Source organism: Lampetra fluviatilis, chromosome 19, assembly GCF_964198595.1.
Source record: "Lampetra fluviatilis chromosome 19, kcLamFluv1.1, whole genome shotgun sequence".
In the NCBI taxonomy this organism is placed as follows: Eukaryota; Metazoa; Chordata; class Hyperoartia; order Petromyzontiformes; family Petromyzontidae; genus Lampetra; species Lampetra fluviatilis.
The window spans coordinates 13915209-13933789 of record NC_136293.1 but is presented as its reverse complement, the minus strand read 5'-3'; the positions used below and the strand labels follow the sequence as shown (position 1 = coordinate 13933789).

The 18581-nt window shown below is 46.7% G+C and overlaps 1 protein-coding gene across 2 annotated transcripts in view; it reads right to left on the bottom strand.

The window, feature by feature from the left end:
• Window positions 1–18253, bottom strand: part of HECTD3 (HECT domain E3 ubiquitin protein ligase 3) — a 30196-nt gene extending 11943 nt beyond the window's left edge. For both annotated transcript variants that reach the window (XM_078865155.1, XM_078865154.1), the window contains exons 1-15: window positions 17832–18253; window positions 16423–16781; window positions 13482–13621; window positions 12609–12701; window positions 11537–11672; window positions 10803–10912; window positions 8554–8667; window positions 8183–8262; window positions 7772–7934; window positions 6551–6632; window positions 5721–5906; window positions 4810–4859; window positions 2516–2580; window positions 1302–1405; window positions 652–768 (exon numbers count right to left, since the gene is read on the bottom strand). In XM_078865155.1, coding sequence (XP_078721281.1) covers window positions 652–768; window positions 1302–1405; window positions 2516–2580; window positions 4810–4859; window positions 5721–5906; window positions 6551–6632; window positions 7772–7934; window positions 8183–8262; window positions 8554–8667; window positions 10803–10912; window positions 11537–11672; window positions 12609–12701; window positions 13482–13621; window positions 16423–16779 — 1797 coding nt within the window. In that variant the 5' untranslated portion in view covers window positions 16780–16781; window positions 17832–18253. The remainder of the gene's footprint in view (window positions 1–651; window positions 769–1301; window positions 1406–2515; window positions 2581–4809; window positions 4860–5720; window positions 5907–6550; window positions 6633–7771; window positions 7935–8182; window positions 8263–8553; window positions 8668–10802; window positions 10913–11536; window positions 11673–12608; window positions 12702–13481; window positions 13622–16422; window positions 16782–17831) is intronic.
• Between the last annotated feature and the right edge of the window lie 328 nt (window positions 18254–18581).

The following is an 18581-nucleotide window of genomic DNA, read 5'->3' as shown; positions in this document are numbered from 1 at the left end:
TAATAATTTGAGAATAGTCGAAACATTCTTGAGCCTTAGTTGAGATTTTCTGAGATAAATATAACTGCATGATTGTTATTATAATTATAAGATAGACAGCCAAATTGACCAACGTCTCTTTTTAAAGAGAAACCTGAAAGAGTAGGCATGTAACAATGTATCTGTGTTGAAATAATTGCGCACCGTACGTGGCCAACTGTTCTAATCGAGACAACAACAATGCGTCGATTCTTCAATTAAATTTGATTCTCATGCTTAGGATACAGGCATCAAAAACAACGCAAATCGATTTGCAATAAATGCTAATTAAAAGCCAGTTATGTTTTTCTCTCGTGTTACAGTGAGCGCCTCACAAATCTTAGGGTTGGGAGTTAAAATCCTGGCTGGGGGTCGACTCAGCCCCCACTGACCCTCTGGGGGGGTTGAGGACCACTTGGTGGAGAAGTACACCGTGGTTCTTTGGATGGACTCACCCCCACCATAGGAATGTGGAAATTCCAGCAATGGTTCAGCGTTGTAAACATAAAACGAGCATCGCCTCAATTCTCATTTGCGCAGGAAGTCATTTGGCTAATGGGCTGAAGAAATTGTACAAATGAGATCACAACCGCGTGGATAAGTGCTCGTTCTCACGTGCGCAATACAAGTTACCAGGATGTTGGCGCCACGCAAGGCCGCTCCCATTATCTTTCCAATCCACGTGAACATGTACAGGTCATGGCAGTCTGGGTTCGGCACATACACGCACGATTCCTGCCCTCCGGTACTCTGCGGATAGAGACAAGGGAGCATACACAATTGGCGACTACATTAATATTCAATTAGACTACTGATCACACACCATAAAGGGTTCTGCATCAGTATAGTGGAGAACTAATATGAGTGCCCGTATTGATTTTGTCTGGGTCGGGCGGTGGGAGGGGATGTTTAAACGTAGCTTAATAATAAAATAACACAGCCCTTTATTCGTGTGTGCAAACGACGGTAAGTGCTCTGTTCGATTGTGGTTGTTAATTCTGTTGGGATTTTAGGATTTTTTCTATATTTGTGTGCGGTGCAATATCAACTAATAAACAACGACGGTGATTGTATGTGTGTATTTTTTACTCCTTTCACACCGTACGTAGCCAACCGTGCTACTCGGAGGTGCGGGAGGACAACAAACTAAACACAAAAAGCAGTTCTAAAGAAATACGTTTTAAATTGAGATAAAAAAACATAGCTCCAGTGGCTTGCTAATATCGAGTGCGTGGTAAGCAATAAAGGCAGAGCGGTGGAGAGAAAAAGAAACGTGCGCTCACCCGTCCCAGCATGCGCAGGAAGAATGGCACCGGAACGGGGCAGTAGGGGTCACTGGGGCACAGCTCCTCCGCGATGTCCGACAGACACTCGCGCTGCCCGCCACCTACACCCGCAGCGGCGAGGTCACGTGGCGCCATGCAGCCAAGGCAGCAATATGTACGTACATGTGTATGTTGAACTTCTTTCTCGCCGTACGTAGCCCACCGTGCCAATTGGAGGTGTGGGGGAGGGACAAAAAACTAAACACAAAAGTAGTTCTAAAAAAATCAGTTTTGAATCTAGATTTAAAAGTGCATCGCTAATAGATTGTAATGACGGCCAGAGAAACGCATCCGAATGCGCCTGGCGATGCAATGAGCGTCTTGGTTCAAAAAAGCAAGTAGAGGACTCGCCCGCTGGTTTTGCTTGTACGTAGTTGGTCACATTGGCACAAAGTAACGTTGATGGCGATTGAACACGATGAGAACTACGGTGCAGTTCTTCAGGAACTGTTGGTAGTTTTGTAAAATGCACAAAAGGCCGAGTGCTTTTTCTACGTGTTTTTGTGTGTTGTTGGAAACGTAGAAATGGTTTAATTCCCTGCAGTTGCCTGGCGATTTTCAGCGAAGTCATTGCAAACATCTTGCAATGGTGTACACTGGATTCTGTAAATGAAGTAGCTTCATAATTTACAAGAGTGGGCTTGTGTATTCTGGTATCGCCGGGCCATGTTCGCATGTTTAAATAGACTCGCAAACGAATTGTTTATGTTATTAACCTTTCCATTACGCAAATAGGAATAAGGGACAGCTCAGAGATGTGACCGAGATATCCGAATTCAACACGAATTTAATATCGCACAATTGATCAAATGTGACGATTTATTGCATGGAAGAAGTATATTGAACTGTTTTTCAAATGTATAAAAATGTTGTATACCATGTCCATATTTAACGACCACTTCTTTTACACATTTCCCTCGTAAATGTGATCATGAATATCAACGACTTCTCACAAGCACAATTATCAGACAACTGATGGACATTGCTACGGGACATAATCACTCATCGACGTTGTACGTCGCCATTCGCTGGGATCGTTACACATTTAACTGAAGGTGGATTCAGGGGATTGGTTTCAGGGGGCCTCTTCCCACAAGCTTAGCCGGATCAATGCGGCATTCGGTGTGGCCAGGGAGAACTTCAATGGGTGCCGAAGTCACCCACCCACTCACCGGCATCATTCATTCCTTCCAGGGTGAAATCACACGACCACCACTGATTCTCCGAAGATTTCCACCTGTAAGTGAGAGGACGATGATGAACACCCTTAACACCAATTTGTGCATAGATCTCCATCAGTGATCGGCAGGTTATACGAGGCGATCTCCATCATCAATACACAGGTTATATCAGGCGAGAGCCCACAGAGGCCAAACGTTTATTTTCTAAGGGTAACCAGGGACACAAAGCAATTTAGTAAATGCTAGCAAAATAACGGTCAAAACAACATTATTAACATTATGACGTATTAAATAAACATTAAACGACAAACATTCAACAGTTAGCGATACGTAAAGAATAAACATAATCAGAATCTTTATCCTGGAGAAATCCGATGAGCTATGAAGCTTTTTCACAGATGTCCATAAGTTGTGAAGACCCCGGGGCCGGCCCAGGACTACGCTGGCCGGACGATGTCGCCCGGCGGGCCTGGGAACGCCACTACTCAACATGCTGCTGTAGTGTATAGTGTAGTGTGTAGTATAGTGTAGTGTATAGTGTAGTGTATAGTGTAGTGTATAGTGTAGTGTATAGTGTAGTGTATAGTGTAGTGTATAGTAGTATATAGTGTAGTGTATAGTGTAGTAGTGTATAGTGTAGTGTATAGTAGTATATAGTGTAGTGTATAGTGTAGTAGTGTATAGTGTAGTGTATAGTGTAGTATATAGTGTAGTGTATAGTGTAGTATATAGTATAGTGTATAGTGTAGTATATATATGTAGTATATAGTGTAGTATATAGTGTAGTGTATAGTGTAGTATATAGTGTAGTGTATAGTGTAGTATATATATGTAGTATATAGTGTAGTATATAGTGTATAGTGTAGTGTATAGTGTATAGTGTAGTATATAGTGTAGTGTATAGTGTAGTATATAGTGTAGTGTATAGTGTAGTATATAGTGTAGTATATAGTGTAGTATATAGTGTAGTATATAGTGTATAGTGTAGTGTATAGTGTATAGTGTAGTATATAGTGTAGTGTATAGTGTAGTGTATAGTGTAGTGTATAGTGTAGTATATATATGTAGTATATAGTGTAGTAGTGCTGGAGTCTGTCGCCAGGGAAAGGGAGGTGGGGGGGACCGCCACTACTCGACACGCTGCCGCCGCGACCCTCACCCGGACCAGCGGACTGAGAAACAAACGAATGACCGTTTACAGTAAAAACAACTATTACCCTTACATTGAGTATAGTTCAAAAGCAATTACATTCATAATAACCAAGCTACAAATACACATGTTACATGAAGAACCAACTGTAAGTGGTTAAATTTGGGCTTGAGACTGTTATTTATTCCAATATTCGACAATGAGGAGCATCATGCAATAAAAATAACAATTTCCAAATGGAACATTTACTTTGCAAACGTCTTTATTAGATTGTTCTAGCATATCTACGGGAAGCGATCATCAGCTGACGCAATGCAAGTTGTACTTCGACACAGCCGAAAGGAGGCCAAAGGCAATTACAAGCAGGAGTCTATTCTGTCTTCACATATTATATTTAACCAAACAAATAAACAGCTCATTAGCCGTTTGGCTTTCCAGACCAATAACATCAAGCAGCATTTGTTTACGTGAGCAAACTCTGCATCATCAGTAGACAAGCCTGTTAAACAATCACTGATGTGTTACCAGGAGCTATTTACAACAGCACACCATATAAATAATGGGATCGCATTCATGTATGTTGAACTTCTCTTGCACCGTACGTAGCTAACCGTGCTAATCGGAGGCGCGGGGGGGGGGACAAACAAACTAGACGCAAAAATCAGTTTTAAACAAAATAGTTTTCAATCTTGATGATTTAAAAGTGCACAGCTCCAGTGGCTTCCTAATATCGGATGGAAGAGCGTTCCAGATGGACGCAGAAGCGCATCTGAAAGTGTGTGATGTAGTGACCGTCTTTGTTCGATGGCAAGCCAAAAGCCGCCGTGAGGATGACCTGCACGGATAAAAACCGTTCAATACAAACGGCAAGCGGTGATGGGCTTGCTGAAGGGAACTCTTCTACTTTTGGGTAAAGGATAAAGGAGGTAGAAAGATTAAAGTGCTGCTCAGGGACATAAAGAAATGAAAAGGGAAGCACAAGATTCGAGCAGAGAACTTGAGCAAGCTGAGAACTCAATAATAATAATAGTAAGACACCATTACTTTTAGAATTATTGGAATTAGTACTCTTGTTATAAGCACACAAAGTATCACAGGCCAATAAAAAGGCTGTGTGGTCACAAACATGCCTCACCTGTAATCCAGAAACTCCTTCTGCTCATACTCCTGCAGGCCCCGGTACACCTGCACAGACACAACGCGGGGCAGCGTTAGAGCCGGCGCTGCCGGTCCTCCCTCCGAGGGGTTGCGTTCCAGAAGCAGGTCTCAGTCCAAAGCAACATAGACTCCCAAGTCAATCCAGCAATGGGCAGTGCTTGCCTCCATTGGTAGTGGCATCATCAGTATCATTACTACTTCGCACGTTAACCCAGGAAGGCATCGCCGAGTCCCAAGGCTCTTGTTCGGGAGGGTCCTGCCAAGTTTTCGCAGTCAGGGACAATGTGTAATCCCAATTGAGTAAGTTGGAGGTAATGTTTTAGCATTGGTGTGGTGAATACCACATTTAGAAACATGCATTCACATTATTTGGATGCTACTATAAATTCCCACATGTAATGATATACGGCACTTTAATGAGCTATCAAGTGTGCCCAGGTAGTCTCTGAAAAAGCGAATATCTCAGTGGACTTTACCTGGTCAGCTAAAAGTTTAATTTAAATAGGATCAAAGAAAAGGAAAAGGGTTTACACACCCACATAAAAACCCATCCATCTCATACCAGTGCTTATCTGTCCCATGTTCTTTAATACTACAGGGAAGCCCGAGTCTGAAACATATTAAATTCTTCCTAGAAAGTATTAGATTTGTATGCTCGGCCAATTCCTTTTCAAGGAATGTTTTGAATGTGGTAACACTCAACAAAAAACCACGCGTACAGGTCGTGACCCTACTGCTGTACTGCCACCTCCTGAAACCACCCACAACCCAGTGGATGTGGCAGTCCGACAGAACGTACAAAAAACCCGCTTCATCCCTCAATCCCGCCGCTAAAGTGTGGGATCCACAGGGCATCTTCCGCCACAGTCGGTCCCTGCTTCCTGTCACCTGCGCGACCACCGAGTTCCTGTAGTGCGGGTCGGCGTGCGGGTTCTTGCGGTGTCGCAGGGCCGCGGTGCGGTCCACGGTGATGTGCGCCGTCGTGTTGGTCGTCGACAACGGCAAGTTCCGCGTCAGCGCCGAGTCGATGAACATGTCGCGCTCGCTCGAGAGGGCCAGCAGGTTCTTCACGCTCTGCACACACGTTTCATTCCTTCGTATTTTATTGAACCGTCTTGTCTATCGTCGTCATCATCGCAATCATCATCATCATCGGCCATGACATCTCGAATGTCGATGAACTTGTAGGGCTCCCTCGAGAGGGCCAGCACGTGCTTCACGCTCTGTACACACCTTTCATTCCTTCGTATTATATTAAACTGTCTTATCTATCGTCGTAATCATCATCGATCACGATCTATTAAATGCTATCTGAAGGGCTCCCCCACGGCATCGCCATCGCACACGATCCGTCGTCTGGTCCACGCACGCGAGGTCTCAACGCTTCATCTTGCCTACCCCGTCTTGTCTACTGCCTTAACTAAACGGTTATTTCAAAGGTTAAAATCAGTCACCAGCAATTACTGTCATGCGAGTTTTATAGACCAACCGATGTAGGCGATCCGCCCAGTTGAGGATGGCAAAGAGAAAGCGCCGCAATTATTTTTGCCGTGTTACCGGTTGACAAGCCAAATGTAGAGCGTGGAGTTTCAAGGTAAGCAGGGGGGTGATATGGGATGGAGAAAGCTTGGGCTAGGGGGCTGCCCTCGTGCACGGAACTTTATAACACAGAGTGTATTAAGTTTGTAAGATGCCTGAAAGATGAACTTGAGGATTACCTGAAAATCTGAAAAGCTTCCATTGCTATATTCCCAACTTGGAAGCACATATGGCATCACCTCTTCAAAAAGATCCACGAACCTGAGGATGCAAGAGTGGAAAGCAACATCCGAACACAACACAAATGTGTAAGCTTGTTTCGGTATTATTGGCAACGTCTAACTTCTTTGGAATGCAACAGACTCAACAACACCGTTACTAGTCAACTCTAATTAAGGGTAAACAAGTAGTATATATGTGGATGACAGTATTGAGGTATGCATGAATACAAGTATTTATAAGTTTTCTTTACCCCCAGTTTATTTTGATTTTCCCCCATCACATGGCCGAACCAACATCCTTGCTTCACAGCACTGCCACCTCCCATGTTCTGGCCCAGGCCCTCTTGTCTGGCTCTGTGAATCCTGTGGAATGTGTTGGTACTGTGCCCTGCTACCTTGCTGAACTCCAGTGTCTCTGGGCTTCCCCGAGACTCAATGGGACTTGGTAGTGCTCGCTGGGAATTGATGTTTGATCCTGACGCCGGACCCTAATTTCCACTGAGACCCATCGGTTCCGGACTTCTGCAAGTCGGCTACCACTGGAGCCCCCTCTGGGACTCGGCATCACGTTGGTTTTTGGTCGTGCGCTCCGTTGCCCTGCCTCTCTCTCGTGAATCCCAACTCTCATCCTCGCCTCGTCCCCTCTAATGAGATGTTAACTCCCTCGCCTGGTATGCAGGAGGTCGTGAGTTTGATCACGATCCTGACGCATTTATATTTGGAGTTTGCATGTCTCTCTCCCCGTGGTTGCGTGAATTTTTCTCCAGGTCCTCCGGTTTCCTCCCCCGCCCCCTTTTAGAATCAACAAGCATTTAGAGTATTTGATTGCTATAAATTTCCACATAAGCCACTTTGTTGAGCGATTATTTGTGGCCAGGTCGTTGCTGAAAAAGAGCTATATAGCTCAGTGGGCCTTACCTGGTAAAATACTAAATGGTTGAATAGTTTAGTTGAATAGACGTCCCCATGTTTTTGTTTCTTGCTTTACTGGTTTTGTCCCCGGCTTTGTTCAGCCTTCTGAGATGCTGTTGAATTTGGATGCCCAATGACTGGAAACTATCGTAGTTGTTTCTATAATCGGTTGTACGGTTTTTACCGAGTTAAACCCATCACCAATGAGGTGCCTGATGTACAGCGATGGCCGAGTGAGTGACGGTGGTTGTTTGATGGCAGTGGCACCTGTAGATTGCGATCGAGCGCTGGCACAAGAAGTCGGGGCTGAACCGCGCAAGCCGAGGGAACAGCGCCAACCGTGGCGGCTCAAATGCGGACAAGCTCATTGGAGGAAGAGGGATGAATGAGCACTTCATCTGCAAAGTGTTGATCTGGATGTTGTTGAATCCTGAAAAATTGCCACAAAAGAAAAAAATAAATCACCTGTACCTAGTTATACATTGTTGTCTTTTCCCCCAGTTTTAACTTTGCTGCAATGTATGCTCAAAGGAGTTATGTTGACCAGATCCTCCCTAGACTGTGTTCACAATGTCTCTGCTTGCATTGTGGGTTTGTATCAAGCCCTGTGGAGGCCGAAGCTGCCATGTTGAATGTGGCCACGCCGAAGAGGAAAGGTAACGATGCTGAATAACTCACGCGAGCTGCTCTGCAGGTGGATCTTCACGAGGGGGTAGTGCACGCACGCATTCCGCAGCAGGCACACGTCTCTGGCGTCACTGCAGAGGAAGGAGAGGCAAGAGTCGACGAAGGCAACGAGCTGACACATCCACTCACGGCACCGCGACGCCGCCGCCGAGGGACTGCACGCGCCGGTCGCTGTGACACAAACAATCACTAAATATGGCAAACAGTTTAAAAAGCAGCTAAATTCACGATTATAACTTGTTGCAGAAAATAATCGATTGAAATGTACGAAGTTAACTACGCTGCCTTAAGCTAATGAAATATACACATTCGGCGACGTTATGGGCAGTGTGCTCTGCCAAATTGGCGCGACCGCGGCTCACTTGGCTATGGCGACGTGGTTGACCTCCTTGAGGGAGTCCATCGTCTCTCCGCCGAGCACCGTCACCTGTCCCACCCTGTTGTCGTCGTTCGTTAGGTGCTTGAGGAACATCTTCCTGCGCAAACACGCCGTGCAAACACGCCGCAAATTACGCACCTCCGCGACGCGACACAATGGGCTCCCGTCAAACAGGTTCGATGGTTACGTAAGTAATGCAATACACTCAGTGGATAGATGAGAATGAACGTGTCTTTATAAAAAGGTTAACCTTGCTTGATAGAGAGCTTTATAACTCGCGTTGGAGAGAACGTTTCATAAACGTGTGTGTGTTGCGGGGGGGGGGAGATTTGGAGGGTAGACTCAATGAGTACCTGGTGCGGTTTGTAAATATCAGCACCGGGGAGACAGTGGCAGCCGAAGGTGGTGCTGACCATACCTCTCCCCACCCGTGCTGTGTCAGCCTTCATAGGTGCTCCCTAACAGCACTTGCCCAAACAGTTTGTTAAGGCTATATAGGAGTCTTTGTCTTTGCGATGGAGCGGTGGCGCAGCTGTTAGCACGCCGCACTACGAACCCGGCGAACCGAGTTCCTGGATCAATAAGCAACACCGGTGCCTACAAACAAATCACCCCCGGCGAGCCCGATCTCGAGGACACTCGCTTGGGTGACTACCGAAGCTTCCCAGGCGTTGGTGTTGCGCTGCTATGGCAAGGGCTGTGCGCTACCAGTAGACAGCAGTGCAATAATGGGTCATGTTTAATTATTCAGTGCGATTGTTTACCCTTAAATGCATCACCGAGTCTCATGACACATCTTCAGGACGGTCCCACTAAATGTTTTTGGAGTAAGAGGCGACGATTGCTTTGTATATTATTCCAAACGAGTAATTTTCCGGTACGCGCAATGGCCTACTCTTGAGAATGACATCACAGGTTCCTTAACTTCCGCTGTGAAGGAGACGGCCGTGTTTTTATTTTTGTTAACTCACCCACAGCAATTTGATCCAGATTTGGTAGAGTCACTGCATTGAGTGTGCCTGTGGAATGAATCCGTCAGGGGCTCTGCGTGCGCTACCTTCCGCACGCGTTTTATTTCTCTGGGTACTATGGGGTTACTGCTGAAAGCCAAACGCTCATTCCTAGAAATGGTCAAGCATCCCAGTGAAGGACTGTTGTGAAAAGGCGACTTGGAATTCAGTGAGAAATATCTACGTAAATGATCATTAGCACAAGGGGCAGGTGGTATCTGTCCCTGTCCTCGGCTTCAGTAGGGAAACAAAAGCAGCTAGGCATGGTACTGAACCGTTAAGTGCCGTGCCGGCATTCATTGGTACAGCTGTACAGGCGATCTTTATGTATTTGCATGTGCGTACTGGCTGAATCCACCAGGTGGCATGACTGCATTAAAAATAAAGCACAAAAGTTTCCAAAACTCGGTATATCTTCCACAAAACATAGCGTTGATCCTAAGGGAACATTATTTCAGTGCCATGGTTAAACCTTGATGTTAATTTTGCTAATTAATAACTCCCATAGTCGGTGAACAGCCCTGGAGCACACCATCACAGAACCTATTTCTGGATCTATTGATTTGGCAACCTTTTACTGGTAGGAACCACCTGGTTCCACCAGCCCACAGGGGATTATTGTGTCCGTCCGTCGTGCATAGAAAAATGGGAGGGGTGGGGCTGGGTGGAAAGGGGAGGGTGGGGAGGGGCTGGGTGGGGAGGGTGGAGCTGGGTGGGGGGTGGGAGGGGTGAGGCTGGGTGGGGAGGGGAGGGTGGGGAGGGTGGGGCTGGGTGGGGGGTGAGAGGGGTGGGGCTGGGTGGGGAGGCGCTGGTCACCCCGTGGTGCCCTTATAAAACTCAACGTTTAACCTACTCACGCCGGCTTGTGCCCGCCCTCACAGTCGGCCATATTTGCGGAATACACCACGCCGCCGTTGACCCTGGCCATTGACCGAGCAACCCAACGTTCCTACCAGCTCCCTCCGCAGGAATGTGTACTCAACACTACACAATCATCCTTTTTCAAAAATGCTGTATTGAACATTTAACAGTTAAGTATTCGATGATTTTGGAGTGCTTATTCCTGTTATGCTTGTTTTATCCAGGAAAGCATTAGGAAAACATTCCACTGGAATTGGTTACCGGTTCCTGCCTTTCAGAACCGCTAATCGCTCCTGAAACCGGATATCGGTTTACCGGTTGGCATGTGACATGTATTTTTTTTGGGAGCGCATCCCCTTACTGAATGATGGCACCAGGCTTCATATGCAAGCACAACCACGCCTCAGAATTGTCCGTCGCCCAGTACGTAGCCGGGTCATCATCTGTGATGTTCTTAACCGGGTTCTTGCTCTGTGGGGACAATAACAAAGAGGCCTCTGCGTTATTCGTTATCAAAGACTCTGGCATATGGATCAGAGGCAGACGACGGAAAGAAAATGGAACTATACTGCGACAGGAGGAGAAGGAAACCGTGGATTGGAAGAGGCGCAATTTAGGGACATCGAATTTACTGTTAGGACAAGTGGGCCCGTGCAGGGTGCATCGCGAGCAAAGAGGAAATGCCTAAGAGGACGTTGCCTGCAGAGAAGGAGTTATGAAATGAGATTCGATGGAGGAGCGAGACGGACTCTTTAATTACCAGACTCTGTCAGATGTTGATGGCTTGTGGAAGCATTCATCCAGCAGTGGATGGGTCATAGCTGATGATGATGAGTTACAATGGGTAGGGTGATATTTGAAAACTATTTTCGATGTAAACATTGTGCAACTTTGCTTCAATAAAGGGCATAAAACAACTCGGAATAACATCTGTTTAGTCTTTAAAATATCCTGATCTAAAAAAACTGTTTTATGGCACGGTTTGTGACATCATTCATAAACAATCTCATTCAACATTACATTTAACAGAATCAGCCAACATCTCTTAACATGCAATCCTCGATGACTAACGTGTTCCCAGAAATATTTACTCACTGGCTTGTGCGAGGCGTCAATCTTCTTCACGTATAACTTAGCATTGTCGAGATTTTCTGACTCTTTCTTGGAAAAACTGAGCAGAAATTGAGCCAGATCTTCATCGCACTGCAGGTTCCAGCCTTTCGGAGCCAACCTGTTGGAAAACAAAGGCGAGTACACGCAGTGCCAGACACAACACGGGAGAGCGAGAGCGGGTCCACGTGGGGAGGTCTGCTCTTGGATGGACCCTAACTCGCCTTACAAAGACGCACCTGCCGACGTAGAAGGGCCAGAGCAGCAAAGTGAGAAATGGATGAAAATTAAATGCAAGTGGCGGACAGTATTTATGTTACGCTGAGAGACGCACAATGGAAAGGTTGCGATTTCAAATCCTGGATGGGGGTTCACGCAGCCCATCAATCCCAATGGGTTGATAAAGTGAGTACCACTTTGTGGGGAAGTCAACAATGATTGGACATTGGATAAACTTGCCCCTGCCACAGGAATGTGGAATTTCCACCACTGGCTCAGAGCTGTAGGCAGGAGTTGAGCACCGCCTCAATGCTCATTTGAGCTTGAACTCCCTTTGACTTTCACTGTATGCACCCTGAAATCAGCGATGATTACATAGCAATAAAACCAAAATGTTTCATTCGTGTGGTCAAAATAAGTAGAATGAAGTGAAAAAACAAACTCAAAGGGTTTTTGTTGTTGCTGTGTTATTGGTAACGAGGCCGAGGATCATCAACTCGCTCAAATCGAGCACCTGGATTCACCACAGGTGGCTGACAAAATTCACAACCAGAATCCCATTGGGGGTCGGCTTGCTGCTTAGGCACGGGAGGCATTAGCCTCCCTGAACCACCCAGATACTCGTCTCAACCTCTTGGAGAGAATAAAAAAAATAAACCCAAAAAGAATACAATTACTCAAGCGCCAACAACATACAGAGCGTGAAGCGTGGGCTGACTCAGTAACAGACAGAACCCACGGTGACGACAGCCGTGGCTCGATAAGCCGAGCGGCTATGCTTGAGCCGCCACAGGTATTAATTTGTGTTCCTCAGGGGTCTGAAAGAGATATCCCTCACCTCATTTTATCCACAGCGGCACTGTCACAGATGGCTAGGGGAGGTCTGCACCCCTGCTGCAGGCAATAACTGGCATCCACGGCTCGCTTCCAACTAAAGTTAGGGGTGGGGTTGGGTGGGAGTAAATAACACAATTGCCTTACAACGACGCCAAAAGACATCGTAATACGAACTCGGCAGGGTCTGGCAACAACGCACAGTTCAACGTACAACCGAGATAAAGAGTGTTGGACGCTTACGTGAGCCCGCAGCATTCAGGTCAAATCCGTTACGTAAATATCCACGGCTCGATGTGCCTCATCACCGCGGTCGACCGTTCATCGCTTGACGTTGAAGTCGAGGCGTATTTTTACAGAATGGCAAGATGTACGAAAGTGGCAGTGCTTAGGTCATTACATCAGGCAACTCAATCGCGGGTGGCATTCAGTCTTTAAAAGTAATCATCAACAAATATCGATCAGCAATACGCTGTAGTGTGTGCCGCATGGGCAGGTTGTTTAAGTAGTATAAGGTCGGACAATCTCCCGGACATACAAAAATATGCCACCAATATCAACGTGTTTGAATACTCAATTAAAACGCACTCGCACACCATTTACAACTGTTACAGCTGGATCACGTGCCATGCGAGTCGGTTATGTATTTATAAACGCGTCTGACTGGGTGCAATGTTCATTGTTTATAAACGGCACACTGTATATCTATCGATTGAAAACGTTTGCATGCGCGCCGTCGCGTGCTCGCTATGTACGCGTCAATCGACATCCTAGACAGTCCCACGCAAAAAGAGATCCTCCAACTCAAGCGGGTTTTCCCGGTGTGAAACATTTTAAGAAAAACTAAATGAATGATACACTGAGCTGATGGTCTCACCTGCTCTGCTCGTTGTCCTTGCCGTCATTGCTCTTGCCGTGTGGAACTGGGACGAATGCCATCCTATGATCCTCAGGACGATAGAGGAGAACCCAGCCCTCCTCCATGTCACTCGGACAGCCGAGTTTTCCGAGCTCCGGCTGCAAACAAAACACGGCCGTGACGAAGAGGGAACGCACATCGAGCGTTGAGGGAACAGCGGCAACAGGCGATTGAATGTTGAACACTGTGAAAGTAATTTCGCCATCGCTAACAGAGGAGATTGATGAAAACAAATTATAGGTCGACTGAGATTGGTCTTCGTTTCTAAAATTCTCCAAGTATTATTTCAGTGGGGTATCTGTATATCAATCACCCTGTATAATGGACGTGAAAAGACCATACAGCAATTTTAAATATCAAGCAGTCCATACAGAGCTCATTTTGAAAATTATTAATTCAAATAGAAACTGTCAACTCCAAGACAAACATCCCCATTGAGATGACCATCACAGTTCCACAAACCCCTCAACAATGCACCCTGCTGACCCTCCTCTTGTATCTGCTGCATTTGACATTGTTCTCTATGCATAGCGAATAACGTACCTCCAGTTGTGCTGTCACAAGCCGCCTAAACCTTGCTTTGGAATAATTTCCAAGAAAATTACTCTGTACATTTTACCAAAGATATTTTCACCATTCAACGGTTGTTTTGTTACTCGCGTGTAGCCTTCATGAACTTTGGCAAGTAGGAACATAAAATAACAAAATAAAATAAAAACATCACGCTCTGAGGCCGTGGACGCAAGTTTCACAGCTGGGTTAAGGGCCACGTGTTTCAGGAAAACATAAACCGATTGTCAAAACACAGACAGCCCTCGAGGCACACCGCTCATTCTAGGATAACATCGGTGTCAGAATAATTTTTAAGAGTTATCCTTTGGTCACGGTATAAAAAAAGGGAAACTAATCAAATGGCATGCTCTGAAGATGGTTGCCCGTCACATGTCTTGTTTACGTGCGAACGTCTACATGTTTTTACAAAAATGTTGCATGCGTGATCCAATCTTAAAACAGAGGCACATGCGCTGAAACGTACGTGACTTTTTTTAATGAAAGTTTTTCTAACTCAGGAAATCCTCAACTGAACACACGGATTCTTTGTCAGTAGGGGCCTGTCAGAAGATCTGCGTGGCCAATTCCCTTGCAAATATTTATGCACGAGGTTTTTTGCGTATGCACATGTGGGTTTTCTCTGGATACACCACTTTTCCTCCTACGTGCAAAAAATATTTATTTAGGAATTGATAAAATAATCCCTGGAATCTCCTTCAAGAAATTTGAGACCAAGCGAGGCATTCATTTAAAAAGGATGGCAGGATATCACTCTGGTGAAAATGTTGGCACACTGGACAATCCAGAGTACTCCGGTCAGAATCGATCTCTCAGCATGGCAGTTGAAAGAGTGGGCACGTTTTTTAAAATCCCTCCACCTATATAGACCAAGCAGTGTAAATGGGTACACCGCAGTCATTGAACCTTTTCCCGTTCCGAGACGTCTGCAAGTTGCAGTGTGGGGTCCCGTTCACCGCCGAATCTTGGAACGCCCAAGCGGCTCAGCTTTAATTTTATTTAGAGAGGCGTAGCACTGGTGTTTTTAGATCCATTGTACTCACCCCAAAAAACCATAGCCACACAACCGCACTCGGTGATAGCTGGCGCCAAACTGTGATGACGTACACATGTACATCATGGGAATCGGAAAGGGTTAAGAAGGTGGTCTGTGGTTGGGTAAAGTGTGGGTCCTCCCAACTCTTCGAAGTCGTCTGGCCAGAGTGGAAGAGAACAAAGCACCTTCTGGAGGAACTCTCTTTAGTGGAGGCCCTTCTGAGAGGTGTGGCGTGCGCCAGCGACTGCAGGGCTGCACGTTCACATATTCAAACTATCTTGATCATTACTACTTTCAGAAATGCTCATGCTGGCCCAGGGTAGCCAATGAAAATGAGCACCAGCCTACTGCTTGCGGAAACATTGAGCCACCGGTTTAAAAAAACTATTTGCCCAATTATATTCCCATTGTGCATGACAAGTAAGCGGCACATCACTTCACGTCAGAGAAAAGTCTCTGGGGAGGAGGATGAAAGTAAAATGGTCTTTCAAGACCTCTCATCCACACTAATCAGCAGCGCTCCTCACATGGCAACCAAACCAAAATGAAGTACTCCCCAGGGCTGAATGTACGCAGCGAATTAAACTCGAAATGTCACATTCTTTGGTGCATTCATTGCTCATCAGTTTGCTACACTTCAGAACTCAGTTTAATTACTTGGGTGTATCCCCGGATCTAAAACCACCCATGACCTCAGTGGTGCTGCTGCAGTGCTCAGACACGGTATTCGCATTCCAAGTCAGCTAGCCATCTCGAAACACCAACTCGTATTTAATGCTTTTCAATTCATGTTAAAAGTGTAGCATTAACTTATATCCATCGGTCCGTCTGTCCGTGTGGAACATGGGTGGGGTCACGCTGACTCTTGTGCGCATGAGTCAAAATAAATTGAACTTTACAAAAAAATGGTGTTGCTATTAGGGACTTCACCTGCAGAAAATGTCCCAAATTGATCAAAAGGTTGCTCAAAACTGAGACACTCAAGGGCGTAAATGTCCAAAGATGCAAATGAGTCTTATCGTATTTATAGAGCGTCTTCAGCAAGGCGTTAAACAATTAACTGTTTTTACAGCACAAGTGCGATGAGATGAGTTGATGAGGATGGTATTTCATGAATATTTCATGAAGTTAATGAGGATGGTATTTCATGAATATGATGATGATGATGATGTGTGAAATAAACGATCGCAGCAACCTTTCGGCTCCCATGCCTCCGATTAAATACGTACAAAGCCTAGCGCACGTCGGAAAGCGTCTCAAGAATCCACGTACGTCCTCGTTTTAAACTCTCACCTGCAACACCTTGGCCCACGCGCCCGTCCCATCACAGTACTGCTCGCCGCTCGCTCTCACCAAAGCCCCCTCGCTCATTGCCAGTGGGACCACCATGCGAGGTGGAGGTGTTGCCGGGGCCTGAGAGCCCGGCCCAGGACGGTCCCACACGCCGTCTCCAGGCAACGGGGAGCTGCGTTGAGGTCCCTCGGAGTCGGGAGGGCCTGCGGGGTCGCCCTGACGCACACTCATGTAGACCACCTCCCTCGGTACGTAGCAGAGCGCTTCTGGCAGCGGCAGGCCATCTCTGAAGCACCGGACGCTCTCCAGGATACACCGGATCCTGGCCAGCCTCACACGGACCCTGCCCGACAGCATTTCTGCAGAAGCCACGGGCCGGTGGGAGTGGCAATTACCAACAAACGCAGCAGCAGCAGCAGCACCAAGGGACACAGAGAAGCAACGCGACACAGAGACGCTTAAAGCCCAACGCCAAGTTCACGAGGTGTGTGAACTATCTACCCAACTAGCACGTAGGAGTTGGCAGCCGCTACGACTTCATGGACTTTAGTCTAACCTCCTCGATCTTGTCCTTAAGTTCCTTGAGCTGAGACAATGATCCATACATGATTTTAGAAACAATAACTGCTGCGTTTAACGCTTGCACCAATGACCGTTTAATTTGTTTGGCGATTCATATTCTTGGTTCTTTCAGTAAAGTCACGTAGAAGGGAAACAATGAAATAATAAAAATATAAAACAATAAAATTCTCAAGACGTTTCGACTGCAACACAAGCAATCATCATCAGGTGTGAAAAACACAGCAAGAACATTTATTTGGCGATGTTGGGTGGGTGGTGACGGGGCTTCAAAGTAAACATGGGACGCTGGGCCAACGTTGGTCCAATGGTTCCAACCACATGCCAACGTTGACTCAACGTTGCATCTGGCTTACGACACAAGATTTGACCAAACCCAAGAATGACGTGGCCAAACCCAAGAATAAATTGTGAATCACGTACCAAACTTTTAGTCAAACGCTCAGGCCGAAATATGGAGGTAATGTTGATTGTCATTTGCTGCCCTGTGCCAGTAGTGGAAAATCCACATTGCCATGGCAGGGGCCACATGCAGTTCGTAATGAACCACTGCTAATCATAGCCTCTAAAGTACAACAAATCCATGCAAAAGAATCATGGAATGTCATCGCAATGCGGTGTCTCCTGCTAACGAATCCAGAAACTCAGCGAGGATTCCCAACACAATCCAGGCTGTCCTCTGGTAGGGGTATCCTCGACTCCGTCACAGTAATGCGGAATTTCCACCGCTGGCTCAAGGGGGCCCAAGGGAGAGATTATGTACAGACCCCATCGCACTCGCTGCAGCACAAGTCTTTAATGTATAAACATTACAATACGTGTCGACCTACTTGTTGAGACTCGATGACGTCACCGCCACGGCAAAGACAAAATTCGGTGTATCTTGTCAATGCTGTCGCGATGTACGAACAACCACCATGGGTAGTCTGCCGGCCGGTGGGAGCGCGCTAATGTTGCTTGCGAGATCCAAGCGCCTTCTCCGCTTCCTGCTCGGCCCGAGAGGCGGCAGCGGGCCCTCCCACCGATGCGTCGTCACCACCGCCCATCTCAATCGTCAGGGACATCATCACTCGCTCGCTCGCTCACTCATCCCCCTGCACCTCGCATCCCGTCTGGAACGTTCGGCCCGCGCAGAGTGGCCAGGCGCGACCACGGCAGGCACTGCTCGGCCTCAGCACCACGGCACGGGTCACGCACTGCGATGAGGATTCAACCGCGTTGCGTATTCCCACGACTTTGGTTCTTACCCCTCTTGCTGCAGTGGGACGGTCCTGGGCGGACGTCAGCGCTGACGTTGGTTTTTTAAATCCCAGTTCGCAAAGGCGACGCGGAGTTGGGTGAGATTATTTATATAAATGTGTTGCGTGTGTTGTGTCGGTTCTGGCCCACTGGCGACCCCAGTGGCCGAGTGGCGGGATTGCGTCTTGGTTGAAACGCTCTGCTGGTTGCTGAGATCATTGATTTTGGCGTGATGCCTCGTGATGTGTAATGTTGGTGATGTCGACATGTCATGGATCCAGAGACAACGACTCACCTCTCACCTGACCTTTGCACCCGACCGATGATTCTATCGTTTGTCC